The 20,968-nt window shown below is 39.4% G+C and overlaps 1 protein-coding gene across 13 annotated transcripts in view; it reads left to right on the forward strand.

The window, feature by feature from the left end:
• The window catches only part of shroom3 (shroom family member 3), a 429,988-nt gene that overhangs the window by 379,549 nt on the left and 29,471 nt on the right, over positions 1 to 20,968 (forward strand). For all 13 annotated transcript variants that reach the window (XM_059988824.1, XM_059988825.1, XM_059988831.1 and 10 more), the window contains one exon: positions 14,415 to 14,546. In XM_059988824.1, the coding sequence (XP_059844807.1) occupies positions 14,415 to 14,546 (132 nt within the window). The remainder of the gene's footprint in view (positions 1 to 14,414; positions 14,547 to 20,968) is intronic.

Below are 20,968 nucleotides of genomic sequence, written 5' to 3' on the forward strand. Positions count from 1 at the left end.
GTATCATACCTAGTCTGTGTAAGGCAAGCAAACCCTAATCCTAATGCACTTATGGCCCATTGAACCAGCTTTCAATTCCTTCAATGTGATTTCCTTTACAAATTCCCTTATAACACAAATTTTCCTGTTGGTCGAATAGCATAGTGAAACAAGCCATCTTCCATTGAATTAAGAATTTAAAATATGTTAATTTCAGTGGCGTGTACCCACTAGCACTACTCTTAGAAGATTTAGCAAAGAAGTGCTTCCTCCTCCCTCTAATACACGGACTATTTCTGGAAGCATAAATGGCATGAAGGTACAATAGGTTAGGGTCAGATTTAGTCTGAGATGAAACAACAGAAGTAACAATATATTAATTTATAATGTGCAAAGGTGTCCTAAGATGATTCTTGGGGGCTTACACTTCTGCATTCATCTAAGTCTAGCAGGGAAACCTTTAAAATCAGGTCAGGGCTACTGCGCAAGATCGAAACAGACTACAGAAAGTTGTAAAATTAGTCAGCTCCATCTTGGGTACTAGCCTCTGTAGTATTCAGGGCATCTTCAAGGAGCGGTGCCTCAGAAAGGCTGTATCCATTGTTAAGGAGCCCTGTCACCCAGGACATGCCCCCTTCTCACTGTTACTATCGGGAAGGAGGTACAGGATCCCGAAGGCACACACTCAGTGATTTAGGAACAGCTTCTTCCCCGCTGCCATCTGATTCCTAAATGGACATTGAACCCATGAACACTACCTCACATTCAAAAAATTATTTTTGTTTCGCACTATTTTTCATTTAACCATTTAATATATACATATATACTTTTTCATATACACGTTTTATTTTTTCTATATTTATCGTGTATTGCATTGTACTGCTGCCTCTAAGTAACAAATTTCACGACACATGCCTTGATGTTGAACTTGATTCTGAATACAGCGAACTGTAAAAGAAATAATTCATAATGATTGAGAGCTTCCTTGTTTTTGCACTCCCCTCCTGATGATGCTGGTAAGGACGTTCAGGTCAGCATTGATAAGTTATACTGTCAATGTTCACATTATGAAAAGCTCTGAAATTCAATCTAATTTCTGTTCTTTGTGCAGTAGACTCAGGCAAGAGTGAAATGATACAAACTCAGCTGAGGCTCAGCCTTGAGTTGGAATCTCTTTTGTAAACTGTCAGGGCATGGTACTTCAAGGCCTTAAATATTAATAAATTAGGATCAGAATTTAATATAGCATCAGCCAAGGTACTCCCACCTACATTTCCCTGTCTTTATTGGAAGTGAAGCCCACCCTAAGGACAGACCTCTGATGATAAGGCTTCATTTCTTTCTTAGTTTACGAACTTGGTAAAAGGAACGATACACATTCAGTGACCATTTTATTGAGTGCACCTATACACCTGCTCTAGAATGCAAAATCTAATCAGCCAACTATGTGACAGCGACACAATGCATGAAAGCATGCAGACATGGTCAAGAGGTTCAGTCGTTGTTCAGACTAAATATCAGAAAGGGGAAGAAATGTGATCTTAGTGACTCCAACTTTGGATTGATTGTTGGTGCCAGTTGGGATGGTTTGCATATCTCAGAAACTACTGATCTCCAGGGATTTTCACAAATTCAGCGAGCTGCGATTTTGTGTGCTTCTGTCACGCCCATCATCCCAGTTGGCCACTTCCACCAGAGTGTATGGGGAACATGCTTTCAAGTACTACTGCCCCTCAGCACTGTAAATTGGGAGGCATAGATTCTTGCTGGATGGTTCCTCCACCCCTGCACCTCCTCTGGCTCACTTTCAAGGCTGTATGCAGCCCGAGTGTTTTCTACATCTCTTTTGTCCAGCAAAGATGTGTCACTATTTATAGAATTACTGTGTTGGCTGAAAAAAAACATCAAAGTGGGCTTCTTTTCTTAGTTACTCCAATCTAAAGAAAGATCTTTATAAAAGTCACAAACAAAATGAGTTGCCTTCATCCATAAATAAAAATACTGGTCTAAAAGAAAATAAAAGCACTCTGCTTTAAAACAGGGGGAGTGCTCAGTGACAATTACTAAACATAAAGTAGGACAATTAAGTGGTTAAGAATTACAAGCAATGATTTCATAGTCTTTTCATTCCTGCATTCCATTTCAATTCCACACTAACCAGTATCTTTATTTTTGTCACTTTAGCCTTTAGCCCAGATTCAAAGTGCACTTTATTACTGTGTTGGAGGTCGAGGCATGTGAACTATGAAAACTATGCTGTGGATCTGTCTAGCTTCAGGGATCCATTATCATTCCATCAATCTGCATCCATTGATTAATCTCCTTAGTGCTTCTTTGTTTTGGCAGAAATCTGAAGGGCACTTTTTGCTCTGACATTTTTGCCTGTACCTGTATAAATAAAGTTGCTGTTTCCTCTGCCAATAATTGTGTTTGCAGTGCAGTCTGCTGCGGGAATTGCAAAAGAGCTATTAACGACCCACTCTGTATTCAAGTTGTTCAGTTATATAGTTGGTGCATATATTAATTGAAACTTGCAGCATTGGGTTTTACTAATTAAGATGTATGCAGAAGACTGTGGGAAATTCAATATTTTTGAGATCAGCCTCCTGGGCCAATTCTATACTCATTTGAGTCATGGCTTATCTATACATCAAAACAGGGCCAATTTAGTTTTTTAGCTTTTTGAGACCATGCTCTACCCTGATCCAGGTCAATGTAATTTTCCTGCAGTTTAATACCAACTAAAGCATTACCTGGTTTTATTTATCAACTTCTTGAAATGTTGGCAACTTTGTAAATCCTTTGATTACTTTATCTGATGAAGGAAATACCCCAATTGTCTTTGTTGATCTAAAGTAGGTGACTTGTCTTCACATTGAGTATAACTGTTGAAGTTCTGCCCTCTCGCAATGCCTATTTGCCTACAGATTCTTGCAATTTCCTGCACTCAACTGCAGTGTTTTATTGTATAACCTTGGTATCAACAATGAATATGTTCCTTCGTCTTTTCCTATTCCTTCAACATAATCATTGTCACATAATGAAAAGATGAGGTAATAATGCAGATCTGTGGGGGAAAACCATTTGTCCATCTTTTCAAGTACAAAGAAACCCCTTTCTTCTGGCCAGGCCCACAGACACTTATTGATTTAAAGTTCCTCCTATATCTTTATATGTTCATTAACTCACCCATAGGACTTAAGGTAATTTGCGTTGGCAGAGACATTCACTGTATCTGGTCTTGTGACTTTCTCAGAAAAGTCAGGGACAACATAGCCTTCCCAAATATTCTTCTCTGGTCAGTGTTTGTCCATCAGATATCATAAAAAAATAAAAGTGCTTGCATGCAGTGATTCAGACCTTCCTATATGAAATAAGTTGTCATGGTTGTTTTTATAAGTTATACTTTAGAGATAATATAGCGATGCGAGGCAGAGCAGGTTGCAATAGGGTATGGCTAGACATTTTAAGATCCCATTCATGTGTGTACTGTCTATTTTCTTTCTTTCACTGAAGAATGTTTTGATATACATATGCCCTCTCCAATCATGCCTGAATTGGATATAATAAATATATAGGTTCTGATCATAATTTGTTATTCAAACATACCTTCTAAGTGTACATCTTGTGGATCGGCAGTCTTACTTAGTAGGGTTTGAGTACAAATAACTGGAAGATAAAACAACATTTATCTTTATGAAAATACTTTGGCCCAGGTGGACAAGCATTTTAAGAAAAATGTAGCTGCTGTTTTGTATCAAATGTTTCTATCGCACTTCTCCACATTTCATCCCATTTAAATGTGGTCTACACACATGATCTCCTACTGAGAGTTATTAGGAAACCTTTGAAAGTGGAATTTGCTGATTACTCATGCTGCAGAGGCCTTGCCTTTAGTGAGCAGGGCAGAAATGAATTGGCTGTGTTTTGTTGTTGGGTATTGTTATTCCTTGGCATATATGGGTGGTGGCAAATGCCACGTGCCAATTGATGCCATGCTTGTACAAATCTACCTTGATGTTGAGGATCGTTACTGCTTCTTTTCGCTTACATTTAGATCTTTTGCTCTTGTAGTCAGAGGACTGGAGCTTTAGTCACACTTGTAGTGTCCAAAAAGAGCCTGGCTCTTACAAATTGTGTTGTTTGCTGGCATCTCTGTCCATTTCCATTACCTCAAGGCTGGTAGTTTGGTGTGTGGTGTGCTAGATTTGCTCTTTGTGAACAGGCATTCAAAAAGAGCAAGTTAACTGTTGGCAGTGTTTCAAGCCTTTAACTGTCTTGTAAGAAACTATTTCATGTTTGGTAAGTGCCTGACCTGATGCAGAAACTCAGGTACCTGGTGATTTCCTATTACTAAAATATGGCATAAATGTGCTCTGAAAGAAATCAGATAGTTGTCACTCATAGGCTCTGTAGACAGCACCAATAACCAAATATCAGTGACATGAGCATTAGCGAAATAGAAACATTCAAAGATACTTATATTAAGGAATTTTGCTCTAAGAAGCAGGGTTTTTATGTCCCCATTTGATAGCTTGTTGTCTTCAGCAACCTCCCTTTGGTTACTATATAGTCAATACGTATATGATCAGATGTTTCTTTTTGTTCTTGTCATTACATTGTCTCCCAATTTCCTTCCACCATCTGCCCACAGTATTTGACAAAAATATTCTCTCACTCTCAATGTGACACTGCCAAATTGTCGCAATAATTCTTAAAACTGATGGTCAAAACATTTCATATCATTTATAATTGAAAGTATCAGTTTTCAAGGTTGAAACCCATTTTTAATGGCGGTATGTACAGTTCCCCACTGTAATCTAAAATTATTTGCCATGCGTCAGACTGGTAAATGTTGCACTTTGGTATTGGTACTAAATGGGCTTAAGCTGGCCGGTACTATAGTGGCATCCGTTCCATACTTTGTGGTCCTGGGTTTGAATCCAGCCATTCCTTACACACTTTCCATCTGTGCTAGGTTGAGTGTCGAGCTAGAAACTCAGCCTCATATAAAACAGACAAAAACCAAAGAAATGGCAAGGTTGCTACCCAATACGTGAAAAGCAACAACAACAACTAAAAAGGGTTGGATGCAAAGCCTTAGGTTCCACATCACCAGGTTCAGGAACAGTTATTACCCCTCAACCATCCGGCTCCTGAACCAGAGGGGATAACTTCACTCATCCCAACTGATTCTGCACCTATAGACTCACTTTTAAGGACACCACAACTCTTGTTCTCAATATTATTGCAATTATTTTGTTTTTCTTTTTGTAATTGTGCAATTTGTTGTCTTTAGCACACTTGCTGTTTGCTGTGTGTAGTGATTTTATTGTGTTTCTTTGTATTTAATTGTGTGAAAATGTGTCTCAGGGTAGTATATGGTAACGTATATGTACTTTGATAATAAACTTACTTTGAACTTTGAATTAATAAGTGATGATCTGATACCAACGGCTGTTGGTGGGCAATTTATTGGGTTGTTACAAATGTCTAGATTATGCAGTTCAAATCCAGCCTGAGTGAAAACATTTGAGAAATAATCATTTTAACGTGGGAGCTGTAACTACACGTTTGTCATCTAATGTTGGTGTCTAGCTCAAGAAGTGAGATTTTAAAAAAATACAAAGAATTCAGCCTGTTCGGACATAAAGGTCAAAGCCATGAATTTTCCTGAACAGCAAACATATGGATTGGAATGTGGATCATTAATCAAGAGAACTTATCCTGTATTTATCTTTTATTGGCTTGTTAGGACTGTCCATTCCATTTGTATTCTGGACCATTAATTATTGTAACAGATTGTTAATTAGAGCTACTTCTTGAACATTTTATTTATGTCATGTCATTGCCCCCAACTAATCAAAAGTAGCCCCTCTACCCTTGTGCACTGACATGGCAAGATGTTGATAATTGCCAGGGACTGACCCTCTTAACTGTAGGCTTTACTACATGTTTTATCAGCAGTCACTAAAACTGTCCAGTTTAGCTAACAAATTTACAAAGGAATGCAACAAACAAAATGTCTCCACAAAAGATGTCAAGTATTTTAAGAAATCTGTAGCTGCTGTTTTTTTAAGCAAACATTTCTGTTACCCTTCTCCAGATTACATTTTGGTTACAGTAGCAACAAAACTTTCTAATAAATGATTATACCAGGTTCTAGTATTCTTTTTTGGACAGGCCAGGTTAGCAGCTAACAGTATCACATTGGTGTCTCACTGACATCTAGTTTGTGAAGTATTAGGTTCCTACAGTGGGTGCCATTGTTAAATTTGCCTTGACCAAATTACTTTTTCAGTTCGAATGGTAAAATAATGTAGAATACTTAAAGCACTCGGAAAAGTTCAGAGGGCCACAGACGACAAAAGGAGTTAAAATACACTGAAGAAACAATGTCTTGGATTAAATGTGGGCTATGTCCCAGACTATCTAACATTAGTTAGCTACTCTTTTGTGAAAGCCAAATGTGAAGGGAATGCTTAAATCATAAAAAATCTAGCCTGCAAGACCTGGGATCCATGCTCCCTATGCAGCCTAACTGATGACGGTTTTAAAGCAAGTGGAGATGCTCTGTTCTTGCTGGTGTTTTTTCCAGCTCCCTGTGTGCATTAGCACTATGATGAGATGGAAAGTCTAAAAATAATTCCAGAAAAACAGAGAAATTTCCTTAACTGTTCATCAGAATACTCCAGAAAATGTATAGATGGCAATCAATATTAATGATTTTTGCCTAAAATTTGCCAAGCCATTTGCCTAAAATGTGTCAGCTGTTAAGGTGCTGATTCATTTCACAAAATGATTCCTAAAAGATTTTTTGTCCAGTCAGCTTATTACTGTGGACTTTGCAAACAGTTAGCATTGCAGTTTTTGAATTCCAATTAAACCACTGCCCAAGCGATGAAATCTGTTTTTTCTAAAACGGGTACTGCGGGGTTACTTTTATTCTGCTCTGTGATGTAAAATATGAAATCGTGACTTGGAAGCCTGTTTGTCAACTTTTATTTCAATTGTCAATGCAAATTAAAAGCCAGAACTGTTCCCAGCAAACAGTTTGAAAACTAAATTGCCCAAAAACATTTTCTCAGTTGTGGAGTCAGTGATACTTATTGCAATGTGTACGTTTACATTTTGGTGGTACTTTTTGTAGAATCTTTTCCTTTAGCTGGTCACATTGTTTTGTAATTGGAGTCTGAACGTTAAGCTTTGTGTGATCTTTATATCCTGGTCCCCCATTTATCACAGCGATGATGTGTTGAATGCCCAAAGCTTTTATGAAAGAGAAACCACCATGGATTGCTTTCATCATTGTTGGAATGCTTCTGTATCCTAGAAATTTGGTTTGTTGAAAAGATGATATGGTCTTCAGCGGGCTTATGAGGAACCATTCTGCAAATCGCAGTATTCGGTTAGGTTCTTGAGGCATTGTGTTGTATTGGCTTGGATGGAAATTGATTTTGCATAATCAGAATCAGGTTTATTATCACCGGCAAGTGTCGTGAAATTTGTTAGCTTGGTAGCGGCAGCTCAATACAATACATAGTATAAACGAAGGTAAATAAATAGATAGATAGATAAATAAATAAATTGTGGCATATATATATTCAATAGATTAAAAGTCATGCAAAAAGTAGAAATAATGTATATTTAAAAAGTGAGGTAGCAACAAAGCAACTCCAGGGAAGCAAATTCATTATATCTTGCCTTCTCTTAATTTTGCCATCTTTTCATATGCAAGAGGACCTGAATAAAATGATCTCTGACATTGCAGGGATTCTGCAAGTAAAAATAAGAGGTGGTGGCAAAGTCAAAGATGAGCTCTTTGATAGAGGCCTTGGCTTCATTCCAGTCATTTAGGTAGTGAGATTAATGTAATGTATATTCAAGTGGACTAGGTTGGTGTAAAATGAATCTGGGAGGGAAAAACCAAAAGCAGTGGCTGAGCAGGAATTAGAAGCTATAAATTAGATGGTGCACCTGTAGTCATTTACAGAGGATAGAAAGGAGACAACAAACAAAAACATCAAAATAAAATCTACTGTGTGATTAAGCATTATCTTTCCTGAAAACAAGGTAACAAGTTGCAAACAGCAACAGGCCACAGAGAATTTTGTTACCCTGTCCCAACACTGTGAGTAAACATGAAAATGAACCCACTCACGCATGCGCGAGTTTGCTGAGGGACAGGATGTATTGGTATTTTGCTCCCGTACCTCCTCCCTGAAGGTAGTGATGAGAAGTGGGCATGTCCTGGGTGCAGGGGGTGGGGGGGTGTCCTTAATGCTGGATGCTGCCTTTTGAGACATCTCCTTTTGAAGGCATCCTCAATGCTAGTGTTCGTGATGAAGCTAGCTGGTTGGTTGAGCATAATAAAGAGGTGACCGGTGAGCACGAGGATTGACGAGGGCAGATAGGTAACCATTGTCTACATGGGTTTTAGCAAGGCCTTTGACAAGGTCCCACATGGTAGGCTGATCAGGAAGGTTAGAACACAAGGGATTCAGGGTGAGTTAGCAAACTGGATGCAAAATTAGCTTGGTTGGTAGGAGGCAGAGAGAGATGGTGGAGGGTTGTTTTTCAGATTGGAGGCCAGTGATTAATGGTGTACTTCAAGGATTAACTCTAGGTCCTCTGTTGTTTGTCATAATGTTTTGGATGACAGTGTAGCATGTTTGCAGATACCGTATGGTAGCATAGTGGATTCTGAAGAAGGTTGACTTCTAAGATTGCAATGAGGTGTGGATCAATTGAGAAAGTGGGAAAGGGAATGGCATATGGAATTTGGCTTGGATGAGAGCCAAGAGATGCATTTTAGAAAGTTAAACCAAGGCTGAACATACAGTATGCGGCATATCCCTTGGGAGCGTTGGTGCAGGGCAGACCTCAGGGTACAATAACATAGTTCTCTGAAAATAACAGCACAGGTACACAGAGTGATGAAAAAGGTGTATGGCATGCCTGCCTTCATCATCTGAGGCATTGAGTGTAGGTGTGATACAAAACCTTGTGTGTGGCAAGCACAAGGATTTGTGTCACAATCATCAATGTCAAGGAAGTGAACAGGAAAGTTAACGATGGAAAGGCAGTGGACGTTGTCTACATAGACTTTAGTAAGGCACTTAACTTGGTCCCGCATGGGAGGTTTGTCAAGAAGGTTCAGCCACTTGGCATTCAGTATGAGGTAATAAATTGGATTAGACATTGGCTTTGAGGAAGAAGCCAGAGAATGGTAGGAGATGGTTGCCTCTCTGACTGGAGGCTTTGACTAGTGGTTTGCTGCAGGGATCAGTGCTGGGTCCATTGTTGTTTGTCATCTGTATCAATGACCTGGATTATAATGTGGTTAACTGGATCAGCAAATTTGCACTTGGCACCAAGATTGGGAGTGTAGTAGGCAGTGAAGAAGACCATCAAAGCTTGCAGCAGGATCGGGACCAGCTAGAAAAATGACAGATGAAATTTAATGGAGACAAGTGTGAGGTGTTGCATTTTGGTATGAACAACCAGGGTAGGCCTTATACAGTGAGTGATAGGGCACTGAGGAGTGTGGTAGAACAGAGGGATCTGGGAATATAGATCCATAATTCCTTGAAAGTGGTATCACAGGTAGATAGGGTCATAAAGAAAGCTTTTGGCACGTTAGCAATCGTAAATCAATGTACTGAGTACAGGAGTTGGGATGTTATGTTGAAATTGTATAAGATGTCGGTGAGGCCTAATTTGGAGTATCATGTGCCGTTCTGGTCACCTGCCTATAGGAAAGATATCAATAAAATTGAATAAGTGCAGAGAAAATTTACAAGGATGTCGCCAGGACTTGAGAACCTGAGTTATAGGTTGAATAGGTTAGGACTTTATTCTCTGGAATGTATAAGATTGAGAGTTGATAGAGGTATACAAAATTATTAGGGGTATAGATAGGGTATAAATGCAAGCTGGATTTTTCCACTGAGGTTAGAACTAGTGGTCATGGGTTAAGGGTGAAAGCTGAGATGTTTAACAGGAGCATAAGGGGAGACTTCATTCAGAGGGTGGTGAGAGTGTGGAAGAAGTTGCCAGTGTAAGTGGTGGATGCAGGGTTGATTTCAACATTTAAGGGACTTTTGGATAGGTACATAAATGGGAGGGGCAAGGAGGGCTGTGGTTCCGGTGCAGGTCAATGGGGACTTGGCAAATTAATGGTTTGATACAGCTGCAATAAGCTGAAGAGCCTCTTTCTGTGCTTGTAATGTTCTCTGACTCTAAAATATTAGCCCACTCTCGGGGTATTGTGTGCCATTCTGGTCACCACAATATAGGAATAATATGAGAGAGGGTGCAGAAAAATATTCACAAGGGTATTGGTTGGATTGGATGACGAGTTATCAGGCAAGACTGGGTCTGTTTTCTCTGAGAGAAAGAAGGCTGAGAGGTGACATGATGGAGGTACAGATATAAAATTATGAGATGCATTGATAGGGTAAAGAGCCGGTGTGTGTTTCCCATGTCTAAAACCAGAGGCATAAGTTTAAGAGGATAGAAGGAAGGTTTAAAGGGAATCTGAGGGATACGTTTTTCATGTGAAGAGTAATTAGTATCTGTAATGAGCTGCCAGAGAAGCTGTAACAACACTTAAGCGATATCTGGGTTCATACCTGAATGAACAAGGCATAGAGGGATATGGAATTAGTCTAGGCAAGTAGAATTAGTATAGATAGGCATGCTGGTCAGTATAGATGTAGTGGGCTGACGGGCCAGTTTTTAATATTGTAGAACTTTGTGACTGTGGCCATGTCAGAAATGGTTGCTTTCTATTTTGCCCTGAGTGCAACAAAAAACAGTCCAGATGCCGTCTGATCTACTGGAGGTCCACTGAAAGATGAAACCATTTTTATAGCACAGGTTCAAACTATCTGGGTCCAGAGATATTAACTTGGGTCACCCTTCCTCGATCAGCAAGATGGGCGGTGTATTTGAGCAAAGCAGCATAAATTTTTGGCCTCTTTCATGCTCAAATGAACAGGGTTGGCAAATAAATTCCTGAGTGAAAGAAGAAATTATGTGCTGGCTCTAGATATTTTTTAATAGCTCAACAAAAGCCATCTGAGTAATCAGTAACCCAATTTTTTAGTAATAGTGGTTTTCAGGAAATGCTTTGGAGATACAACCAGCAGCCACTTTATTAGTTAAACCTTGGAAGCTAGTATGGCCATTTGCTGCTGCTGTAGCTCATCCATTTCAAGGTTCGATGGGTTGTGCATTCAGAGGTGCCCTTTTGCACATCACCGTTATAGCATATGGTTATTTGAGTTGCTGTCACCTTCCCATCAGCTTGAACCAGTCTGGCCATTCTCCTCTGACTTCTCATTAACAAAATATTTTTGTCCACAGAACTGATGCTCTCTGGATATTTTTCGTTTTTGTTCCATTCTCTGTAACCTCTAGAGACTGTAGAGTGCAAAAATCCCAGGAGTTCAGCAGTTTCTGAGATACTCAAACTACTCTGTCTGGCACCAACAATCATTCCACGCTCTAAGTTACTTAGATCACATTTCTAGTGTTTGGTGTGAACAATGGAACCTCTTGCATGCCTTTATGCACATAATTGGCTGATTAGATATTTGCATTAATGGGCGGGTGTACCTGACAAAGTGATCACTGAGTGTATATAATTCATAGTTTATAAAAGTTGAATATGTTTACTTTTGCTGCTTATGGGAGTTTTACAAGATTCCATTCCTACTAAAGGGCTTCACATGAGTGTGGCTAAAAACTCAAGGGTTACAGTTTTCCCAAACACTTGTATCAGTGGAATGAATTAGAGTTGAAACTGGATGGAAGAGGAAAACTCACTTTACTGGGCTGCAGAGGAGAGGATGAGAGGAAGGAGAATGCTGAAAATGACCTGGGAGTGCACTCCATCCAAAGTCAGAGAGATAGTGAAGCTGTGGGTTAGCATGTGGCATTCTGTCTGTTGACCTTAGTCTTGCAAATAATAACTTTTCAAATGCTTGAAAATTGAAGAATTTGTCACTTTTAGGTAAAACTATTGAATGTGATCTAGGAAGCTTAGATCGTTACAAAAAAATCACACCACTATCACAAACATATTCTAAGGGTGGATGCCCCAGATCCCTATGGTTTTATGGCTCAGTGTTTGGAACCTTCGCAGTTTTGACCTCTCCTAGAACATCTCTTCTTCATCCTGATAATAATACTTGTTCAATGCAATTACTTTCAATCTCTGTTGCAAAATGACTGACAATTTCCTTTCAGGCAGCGCATTATCTCATTGATTTGGTTAGTTTTAACTCCAACCAATGCAGTGACATACATAAGAACACAAAGAAGCTGGAGGGTAACTTTTGGATCTCCTTTGCTCTTCTCTTTATCTTTACCTTTCTTTTCACCTCCAAAGAATCTTCTTCTTGTCCCACCTCCTGGTCTGGTAGACCATTTCCCTTCTCCCTGTTTAAGAATTCCTTTATATTGGACATGAGATTTATATTAAATTTGTTATATAAATGCTAGAGTGCAAATCATACCAATGCTTCGATTAGTTTAAAATCTATATTTTGTAGAAAGAAGACTGAAAGACCAAAATTGTGTTTTGAGGAATATTAAGGACGGTTTAAAGAATCCTTGTGGAATTGATAAAGATTTCTGCAAATTATTTTCTGTCATTGTGTGATAAAGTGAATGATATTTTATTCCCTGCAAAGTTAGTAAATCTTAATATTTTAACCTAAAACCACACTGAACTAACAGCAATATTTAAAAATATCAGTCAATTTGCATTGGTATCATCAAATACCAGCATAATCAAAGACACCACTCACCCCAGACCTTCTTGCTTCTCGCCGTTCCCAATGGGCAGAAGATATAAAAGCCAGAAAGATCACAGCACCAGCCTCAAAGACAGCCTCTTTCCCACAGACATCATTGTTGAACAAACTTCTTGATGATAAGGCCTCACAAGCTACCTCATTATGATCAATAAACAATTTTATTGTTTACCTGCACTGCACCTTTTCAATAGCATTTACATTTTATTCTGCATTGTTATTGTTTTACCTTGTAGTTCTCTAGTTCAGTGCACTGTGTACTGATTTGATCAGTGTGCTTCTTGTACATGTGACAATAATAAACCAACAATAGCACTTTCAGTGTTGGAGGTGCATCACAGAGATGTAAGAGCAATTTAAATGCCCTGCCAAAATGTTATTTACAAACAGTTCACATCCAAATGCAGCAGGACCTGGACAATATTATTTGAACAGTGTGATTTGTGTTTTTTTTATTGTTCAGATCATTGCTATCATTCTCTTTCGAGTGGCCTGACTGCTTGTGCGGTGCATACGAATCTCTCTTACTGGCCATAAGCTGCCTTTTGAAATTCCATTGCATACTTCAATGTGATTAATCAAGCAAGCTTTGACACATAATACTATATATTAGTGAAAGCCAATCATCTAAGCAAGATCACATTAGTGTTTGTAATTGCCTGACTTGCGTGCCAATCTTCACACTTTACACTAGGGTCTGCCACTCAGAAATGCTTCATTGTCTGTATGGTCATTTGGAAATGTCCTAAAATATGCGTAAAGGCAAGATTTTGCCAAATACCTTTGTAATCTTATCAGAAGTGGTATTCACTTTGATTGGCAGTTTTATTTTAAAATATGTTAGCTTACGATCCAGCTTTAAGAACAGTTGACATTAAATCGAATTTTTTCTTTACTCTGGTGTTAGAGCCAAGATCAAATCAACCCAGTAGGGGGTTTATAGAATGGCTCCCATGTTTGACTGATAGCAACTCTGCCCCTTGTCTGATGGTCCAGTCATTTACACTGAACTACCAGCCTATTTTAGCAATGTCAGTCTTTTTTGACTGCTGAAGTTATTAAGTGGAAACAAGTATTAGACACTTTCAATCACTTTTCAGTGTGAGATTCAGGAGAGGCATTCTGCCCTTGAATTGTTGACTTTTACGGCAGAGTTTCCATTCTGTTCTAATGTTTACTGTTAACCATGTCTGGAAATGATACCAAATATAACATCCCTAGGGAATGAAACATTCTCTTTAAATGTCTTTAACCTAAAAGCGCACAACTGGAGAATGTTATTTTTAAAGTGGTTTAAATGAAGTAAAGAATTCACAGTGGCAGTGTTATCAGCAAACATTAAAACTGACTTGGAAAATTAAGGCAAGACTACTTATTAATTACCTGAAGTTGTTAAGAGTATCTGTTTCTCTGCACAGAAATTAGTGTTGGTCATGCAGCAGATTATTCAGGGAGAAGCTTCACTTTGCAGATCCGTGATTATAGGCGTTAATTGGGGACATAGAATTCATTTACTGGTCAGCATGTAAAAACTAAAACTGTTAAATGAGTACATTTTAAAATGTTTTACTGTAACATACTCTAAAGCTTCATTTTAATTTGCCTCCACAGGCGGACTGAACCCACAGCCCGACCTCACTCCTGGCATTCCGCAAAATTAGCAGAAAACCAACCAGATTCAAGCATGATGCAAATATCTCAGGGCACGATCAGCACTCCTTGGCACCAAACCTACCATTCCAGGTTAGTAGTGGTCCAGTTTATTACCATGGCAACTGAAGAATCTGCTGGGGGGGAGTGTTCTGTCCCACAAAACCAACATGAATTAAAAAAAAGTTTTCTTCAGAGCAGATTTAATCCCCTTCCCTATGCTGCAATGGATTGGTAGTTTTATCTGCAAATGTTTGACAACCTCTGGTGTCAGCAAATGAGGAAGATCAGCTAGCACAGGAGGACAAAATGATTAGCTATTTCTCTTACTTTAAACACTCACAAGCATTCACAGTTGATTTTCATAAATATTTTGAAGTTCCAGACATTCCTAAATTGTAATTTTTTTCAAAGTACTGTATATTATGTCTTAAAACCTTATCCCTAATGTTAATGTAAAGAAGAACCCAACATCCAACATATTTTCTAAATAATGTTTCATCTACTCGCTGCTCCCAGCATGCACACTCCAGCGACGTATTGAGAAAATTAGGTAGCAGTTACCAAGGAGATTTAAAACATAAGTTAAGCTTGGAGATTGCCTCATACTGATTAAGGCATGAGTAGCATTGCTTTGATAGGAAGGAAATGATGAGGAAAGGAATAGGAGAGGATGTAGTGGCATCGTGTTGCATTAGATGTAATAATGGCTCAGGTTGAGAGAAAATTCCCTTCTCAGTGCATGATCTTCCAACGTAATTTGTTTATTTACACTGGTGTGTTAAAACTTTATTCAATCCTGTCACTGATTAACCATGCATGTCTACCATAAGTTCATTTCTTTTTAGAATGGAAGATTACAGTAGACTAACCATCCTCACTCTAAGTTTCAGGAATAGTGAATCTGTGTTCCTCATTACCTCACTGTTTCTAATTTCTTTCCTCTTCATCGACAGTGTGGGGCTATGCCTTTCTAATTACATGCTATTAATCTGAAAGATGAGCCTTGTTGCAGCAGACCTAACAGAAAATTAAATTGGTTTATCTTAAAGGGGAAAATGTTGAGATCTTGTAGGTTGTACTTACAACAACAATGGATTATTTTTTTCTTAAAATGACATTCTAGTTAGAACCATAGAACATTACAGCACAGAAACAGGCCTTTTGGCCCTTCTTTCATTTCTCTGCCTAGTCCCACTGACCTGTACCTGGCCCATATCCCTCCATACACCTCTCATGTACCTGTCCATGTTTTTCTTAAATGTCAAAAGTGAGCCCGCATTTACCACTTCATCTGGCAGCTCATTCCACACTTCCACAACTCTCTGCGTGAAGAAGCACCCCCCCCCCCAGTGTTCCCTTTAAATTTTTCCCCCTTCACCCTTAACCCATGTCCTCTGGTTTTTTTTCTCCCCTAGCCTCAGTGGAACAAAGTTAAACAAAGTTGTACTTTAAATATCTGAATATTTCTAAACTTTACAAGTTAATCTAGGTCAAGTTACCATGCAGTTTAGGATTGGTTCAGAAGTATAGCTCAGAACTGCCATGGAAATGAAGGATTTGTTAAAGCATTGCACCAAACTTTCCTGCTTTCTCATGTTCTATGTGATCTGTAACGATCAGAGGCATTACTATCTTGCACCTGTCTGAGAAATATATGAAATCTAAATAATGAGGGAATACAGTAAAATCCTCTTATTTTGGGTTAAAGTGTCTCAGTACTAGTGAGTTGTAATTTTATTTTTATTTTCTCACAGAAACAAATATCTCTGCTGCTTTACTACTAAATTTCTGCTAATCCTGTGCTTTGGCATAAGCTGTACATTATAAATTGATTAGTTGAATGCCCAACAGTGTTTGCTAAAGCATGCCCTGATAACATTGTTGCATTACATCCGTTGACAAATATTTGAACCCGTGCACTTTGCCAAATCCTTACTTTTCTGCAGTGCATTACGTTGGTACCTTCTGGTGCTGGGACGTTTGCTGTGTTCATGATAGCCACAGTTAGGCTATGGTCTTCTTCATAGGCAATAACTTGGGATCAAAGATGATTTGTTCTACCACAGTTCTAGGGTTTGAGGAGGATGAGGAGTTCAATTTGGAGTCCAAAAGGAGAGGAAGAAGGCAATTGACAGAATGGGTGTTTAGTTGGGGAGGTGGCATACTAGTTTCCCTGTTTAGACTATGCTTCTATGTGCTTCTACAAATGTTCTCAAGGACTTTGCAGAAATGGCTTCTCCACTTTGAGGGGTCATGTACCAGGGATTCCCACAAGTTAATACGGACATTATGCTATTTCAAGGAGTCTTTGAGAACATTCTTGAATCATCTTCTCTGGCTTCCTGATAATATCTTGTGTCAGAAGTCAGAAAAATGTTACCTCATTCAGGAGTCTGATGTCAGGCATACAAAAGACATGGCCTGGCCATCAGATCCAACTAAGCGTTAGTAACAAGTCAACAGATTGTCTGGTTCAATGGTGTCACAACGACAAATTTGCACTCAACATCAGAAAAACTGAGCAATTCATTGTTGACTTCAAGGGGCATAGTTTTAAGGTGCTTGGAAGTAGGTACAAGGGGGATATCAGAGGTAAGTTTTTCACACAGAGAGTGGTGGGTGTGTGGAATGCACTGCCAGTGACATTGGTGGAGGCAGATACAGTAGGATCTTTTAAGAGACTCTCAGATAGGTACATAGAGCTTAGAAAAATAGAGGGCTATGCAGTAGGGAAATTCTAGGTGGCTTCTAGAGTAGGTTACATGGTCAGCACAACATTGTGGGCTGAAAGGCCTGTAATGTGCTGTAAATTTCTATGTTCTAACACTTGAAAAAGAGCTCTGATGTTGGTTTGATTTTCCTGAAAGTGGAATTTAAGGGTTTTGTGGAATCAAGAGTTGGTGATAAATCACTAGGACTTTGAGGTGTCTGCTGCATGTAATCCACATCTCAGAAATACATAAGGAAGCAAGGAATTAGCACACCATGAGTTTAATACTCAGTTTGAGTTCCTGTCCTTCAGATCCTTTCCCGCAGGTAGCCGAAGAGTATGCGGGCACAGTGAAGACAATGATGAATTCCATCATCAACCTTTGCCTTTGCTGAGGGGTGACTCCTAAAATATGGGAAGTCTTCTCATTGTCCGCCTTGTTGGACAATGTTGTATAGTAACAGCAAATCGGTACAGAATCCTTGTTTTGCAAGTATTGTGTAATCACATTCTCTGTGCTTCTGTGAACAAATAGACAATAACGTGGTGCTAAACTCACAAGCATGCAGATGTGCAATGCAATCTGAATACTGCAGCCCAGTGAGTGAATTTAGGATGACCTTGGTTCTGGAAAGCTCTGCCATGGATGATGCCAAGCCCTGTTGCGCAAAGGAAGAGGATTGGCCTGGGGCTAGCAACTCCATCCTGTAAAAACCCAGAGCTGCAGATGCACCATCAGAAGCTTCAAAGACCTTATCCCTGGGAGAGGAAGGATCTTCAAAGGTGGGCTACATGTGGGGCAACTTGAAAGACTGGCCAGGACAGAGGGCCCAGATAGGCTTAAGAAGAAGAATCTGGTTCTGGAATGGAGGCAATTATGTTGATAATTTCTCTTTGAGTGTGTAGATTAGTAGTTTTTGAAGGTGAGCTGTAGCTTTGGAAAAGCATGAGGTAATGACATAGCCTTACTTGAAATGAAACTGCACTGAGACTTGGGTCTATGGCGGACCCACTGGTTTGTCTGCACACAAAAATTCATCACCATGCCTATCTGTTTCAAGATAGCCATAGGAGACAATTAGAAATATTATCTGAGCACAGTTTTGCATAAGGAGGTATCCAACAAATGAATACTAGGTGTTAAGATTTATGTCATTTTATGAGGTATATTTATATTTATAGTGTGGAATGCTACTGGTACCAAACTAGCGATCTCTGCCATTCCTTTGGCTTCATCAGCTGTGTGGAGAGGGAGCGCTCTGGTATTGACTTTCTGTTTAATATTAATTTGGAACAAAATTAAATGTGACTTTCAAAAGTACAACATATTTTCCTCTATGAATTGATGGTAACAAGTGAGGTGGCAGGGTCCTGAGGACTTTGACCCTTTGTGTCATTGAGTCTGCAGCATCCTGTTCCCAGTTGATTTCCAATAGCCTCTCTAAAAAGTGTGTATTTTTCAGTGAGGTTAGGACTGGATTTTTCTGACATTCCTCTGAATGTCTGACCCTCACACTGGCATGAGAACTGACCATCTTGGTGACCTAACCAATACCCACTGCCATCTCAAAAGCAGTTGACTACCTTTAGAGAAGTTAATTGGGTATGTGGGTGCAGAAGTTATTAAGTACTTGGCCCAGTCCACCACTATCATGTTGCACTGTTTTCCTATATTCGATGTCTTCATGAAAAAGGATCTAAAAGGATAAAAATCAATTACTCCTACTTATTTTCCATTTACATCAGTTTCTAATTACTGCTGTGGAAAAGATTAAGCAGCCCTTTTCTTCTAATCAAATGTGAATATCATTGGAAAAAAAAGGAAATACTCTTTTCACCATACCCAAGTAAGGAACACATACATAAGCATATCTACTCTATAAGTAGTTTAACCATCCATATAATATTTGATCACATCAAACATCACATTGCTTCTCTCTGCTAGGTCAAAACTGGCCATTATGTTGGCCTAAGCCCTCAATACACAATAATAGCTCTAGCTTTGGTTGTCTTGTCATTAAACTAGTGCCTTGTTACCCTCCCCCACCCTACTGCTCAACCTGTTTTCACTGCAAATCCTATAGCTTGTTGAATAGACCACAACTCCCATGCCTTTACAACATTGTCCCATTTTCAGGATATTTTTCTTCAAAGTCTATAATCTTGCTATTGCTTCCCAAATCCATTTCTATTGCCCTAACGTATCAACAGCAACGATGGTCTTCCACCTCTGTCTGTATAGGAGGATTCTTCATTGCTGTTTCTGTAATAATTGACTTTTGACCAGTCAGAGTTGATAGCCCTGAGCCGAACCCTGAACCTGGAGAACAGGTGGACCACTCTTAGTCTGGCCTCTACCCCTTGACCTGTTTGGCATGGGTGACCCTACCAAGAGCCAAAGCATAAAGCCCTGACTCCAGCCAACATAGCTCTCTGGGTGTTTGAGGCACACAAGCCTCCAAACCCAATGACAAGGTTGTGGTCCTTTTGGAGATGTTATCCTAAACCATTCTATTTTTACCTTACAAAACAGAATCATGTCTCCATTCAGTATAATGTTAAAACAGAAGAAGCAATGAATAATATTCTCTTTAAAAGTGAGTGATATATTTTTACACACCACAATCTTTAATGTGGTTAATTAATCTCTTCCTGACCTCTTCTCCCAGTGTACTGGGAATTGGAACTGTACTGATTTGCTTCCAGAATTGTATCTAATCATAGGATTAGACATTTAGACAATAGACAATAGGTGCAGAAGTAGACCATTCGGCCCCTCGAGTCTGCACCACCATTCTGAGATCATGGCTGATCATTCACTATCAATACGCAGTCCCTGTCTTGTCCCCATATCCCTTAATTCCCCTATCCATCAGATATCTATCTAGCTCCTTCTTGAAAGCATCCAGAGAATTGGCCTCCACCGTCTTCCGAGGCAGAGCATTCCACACCTCCACACTGAAGAAGTTCTTCCTCAACACTGTTTTAAATAACTGACCTCTTATTCTCAATCCATGCCCTCTGGTACTGGACTCTCCCAACATCTGGATCATATTTCCTGCTTCAATCCTATCAAATCCTTTAATTATCTTAAATGTTTCAATCAGATCCCCTCTCAATCTCCTCAATTCCAGTGTGTACAAGCCCAATCTCTCCAATCTCTCTGCGTAAGACAGCCCTGCCATCCCAGGAATCAACCTAGTGAATCTACGCTGCACTTCCTCAATTGCCAGAATGTCCGTCCTTAAACCTGGAGACCAAAACTGTACACAATATTCCAGGTGTGGTCTCACCAGGGCCCTGTACAAATGCAAAAGGACATCCTTGCTCTTGTACTCAATTCCCCTTGTAATAAAGGCCAACATTCCATTTGCCCTCTTCACTGCCTGTTGCACTTGCTCATTCACCTTCATTGACTGATGAACCAGGACTCCTAGGTCTCTTTGCATTTCTCCCTTACCTAACTACACCGTTCAGACAATACTCTGCCCTCTTGTTCCTGCTTCCAAAGTGGATAACTTCACATTTATTCACATTGAATGACATCTGCCAAGTATCTGCCCACTCACCCAGCCTATCCAAGTCTCCCTGTAATCTCCTAATGTCTTCTTCGCATGTCACACTGCCATCCAGTTTAGTATCGTCAGCAAACTTGCTGATATAGCTTTCAATGCCCTCATCTAAATCGTTGATTTAAATCTAAATTTTAATCTAAATCTAAATTTGAATTAACATAACATAAAGAAGTACAAAGCCATGGGGCTAGCTCCCATATGTGAGAGCTGTATTCACACAAACTCTA

The sequence above is a fragment of the Hypanus sabinus genome, chromosome 14, assembly GCF_030144855.1.
Source record: "Hypanus sabinus isolate sHypSab1 chromosome 14, sHypSab1.hap1, whole genome shotgun sequence".
Lineage (NCBI taxonomy): Eukaryota > Metazoa > Chordata > Chondrichthyes > Myliobatiformes > Dasyatidae > Hypanus > Hypanus sabinus.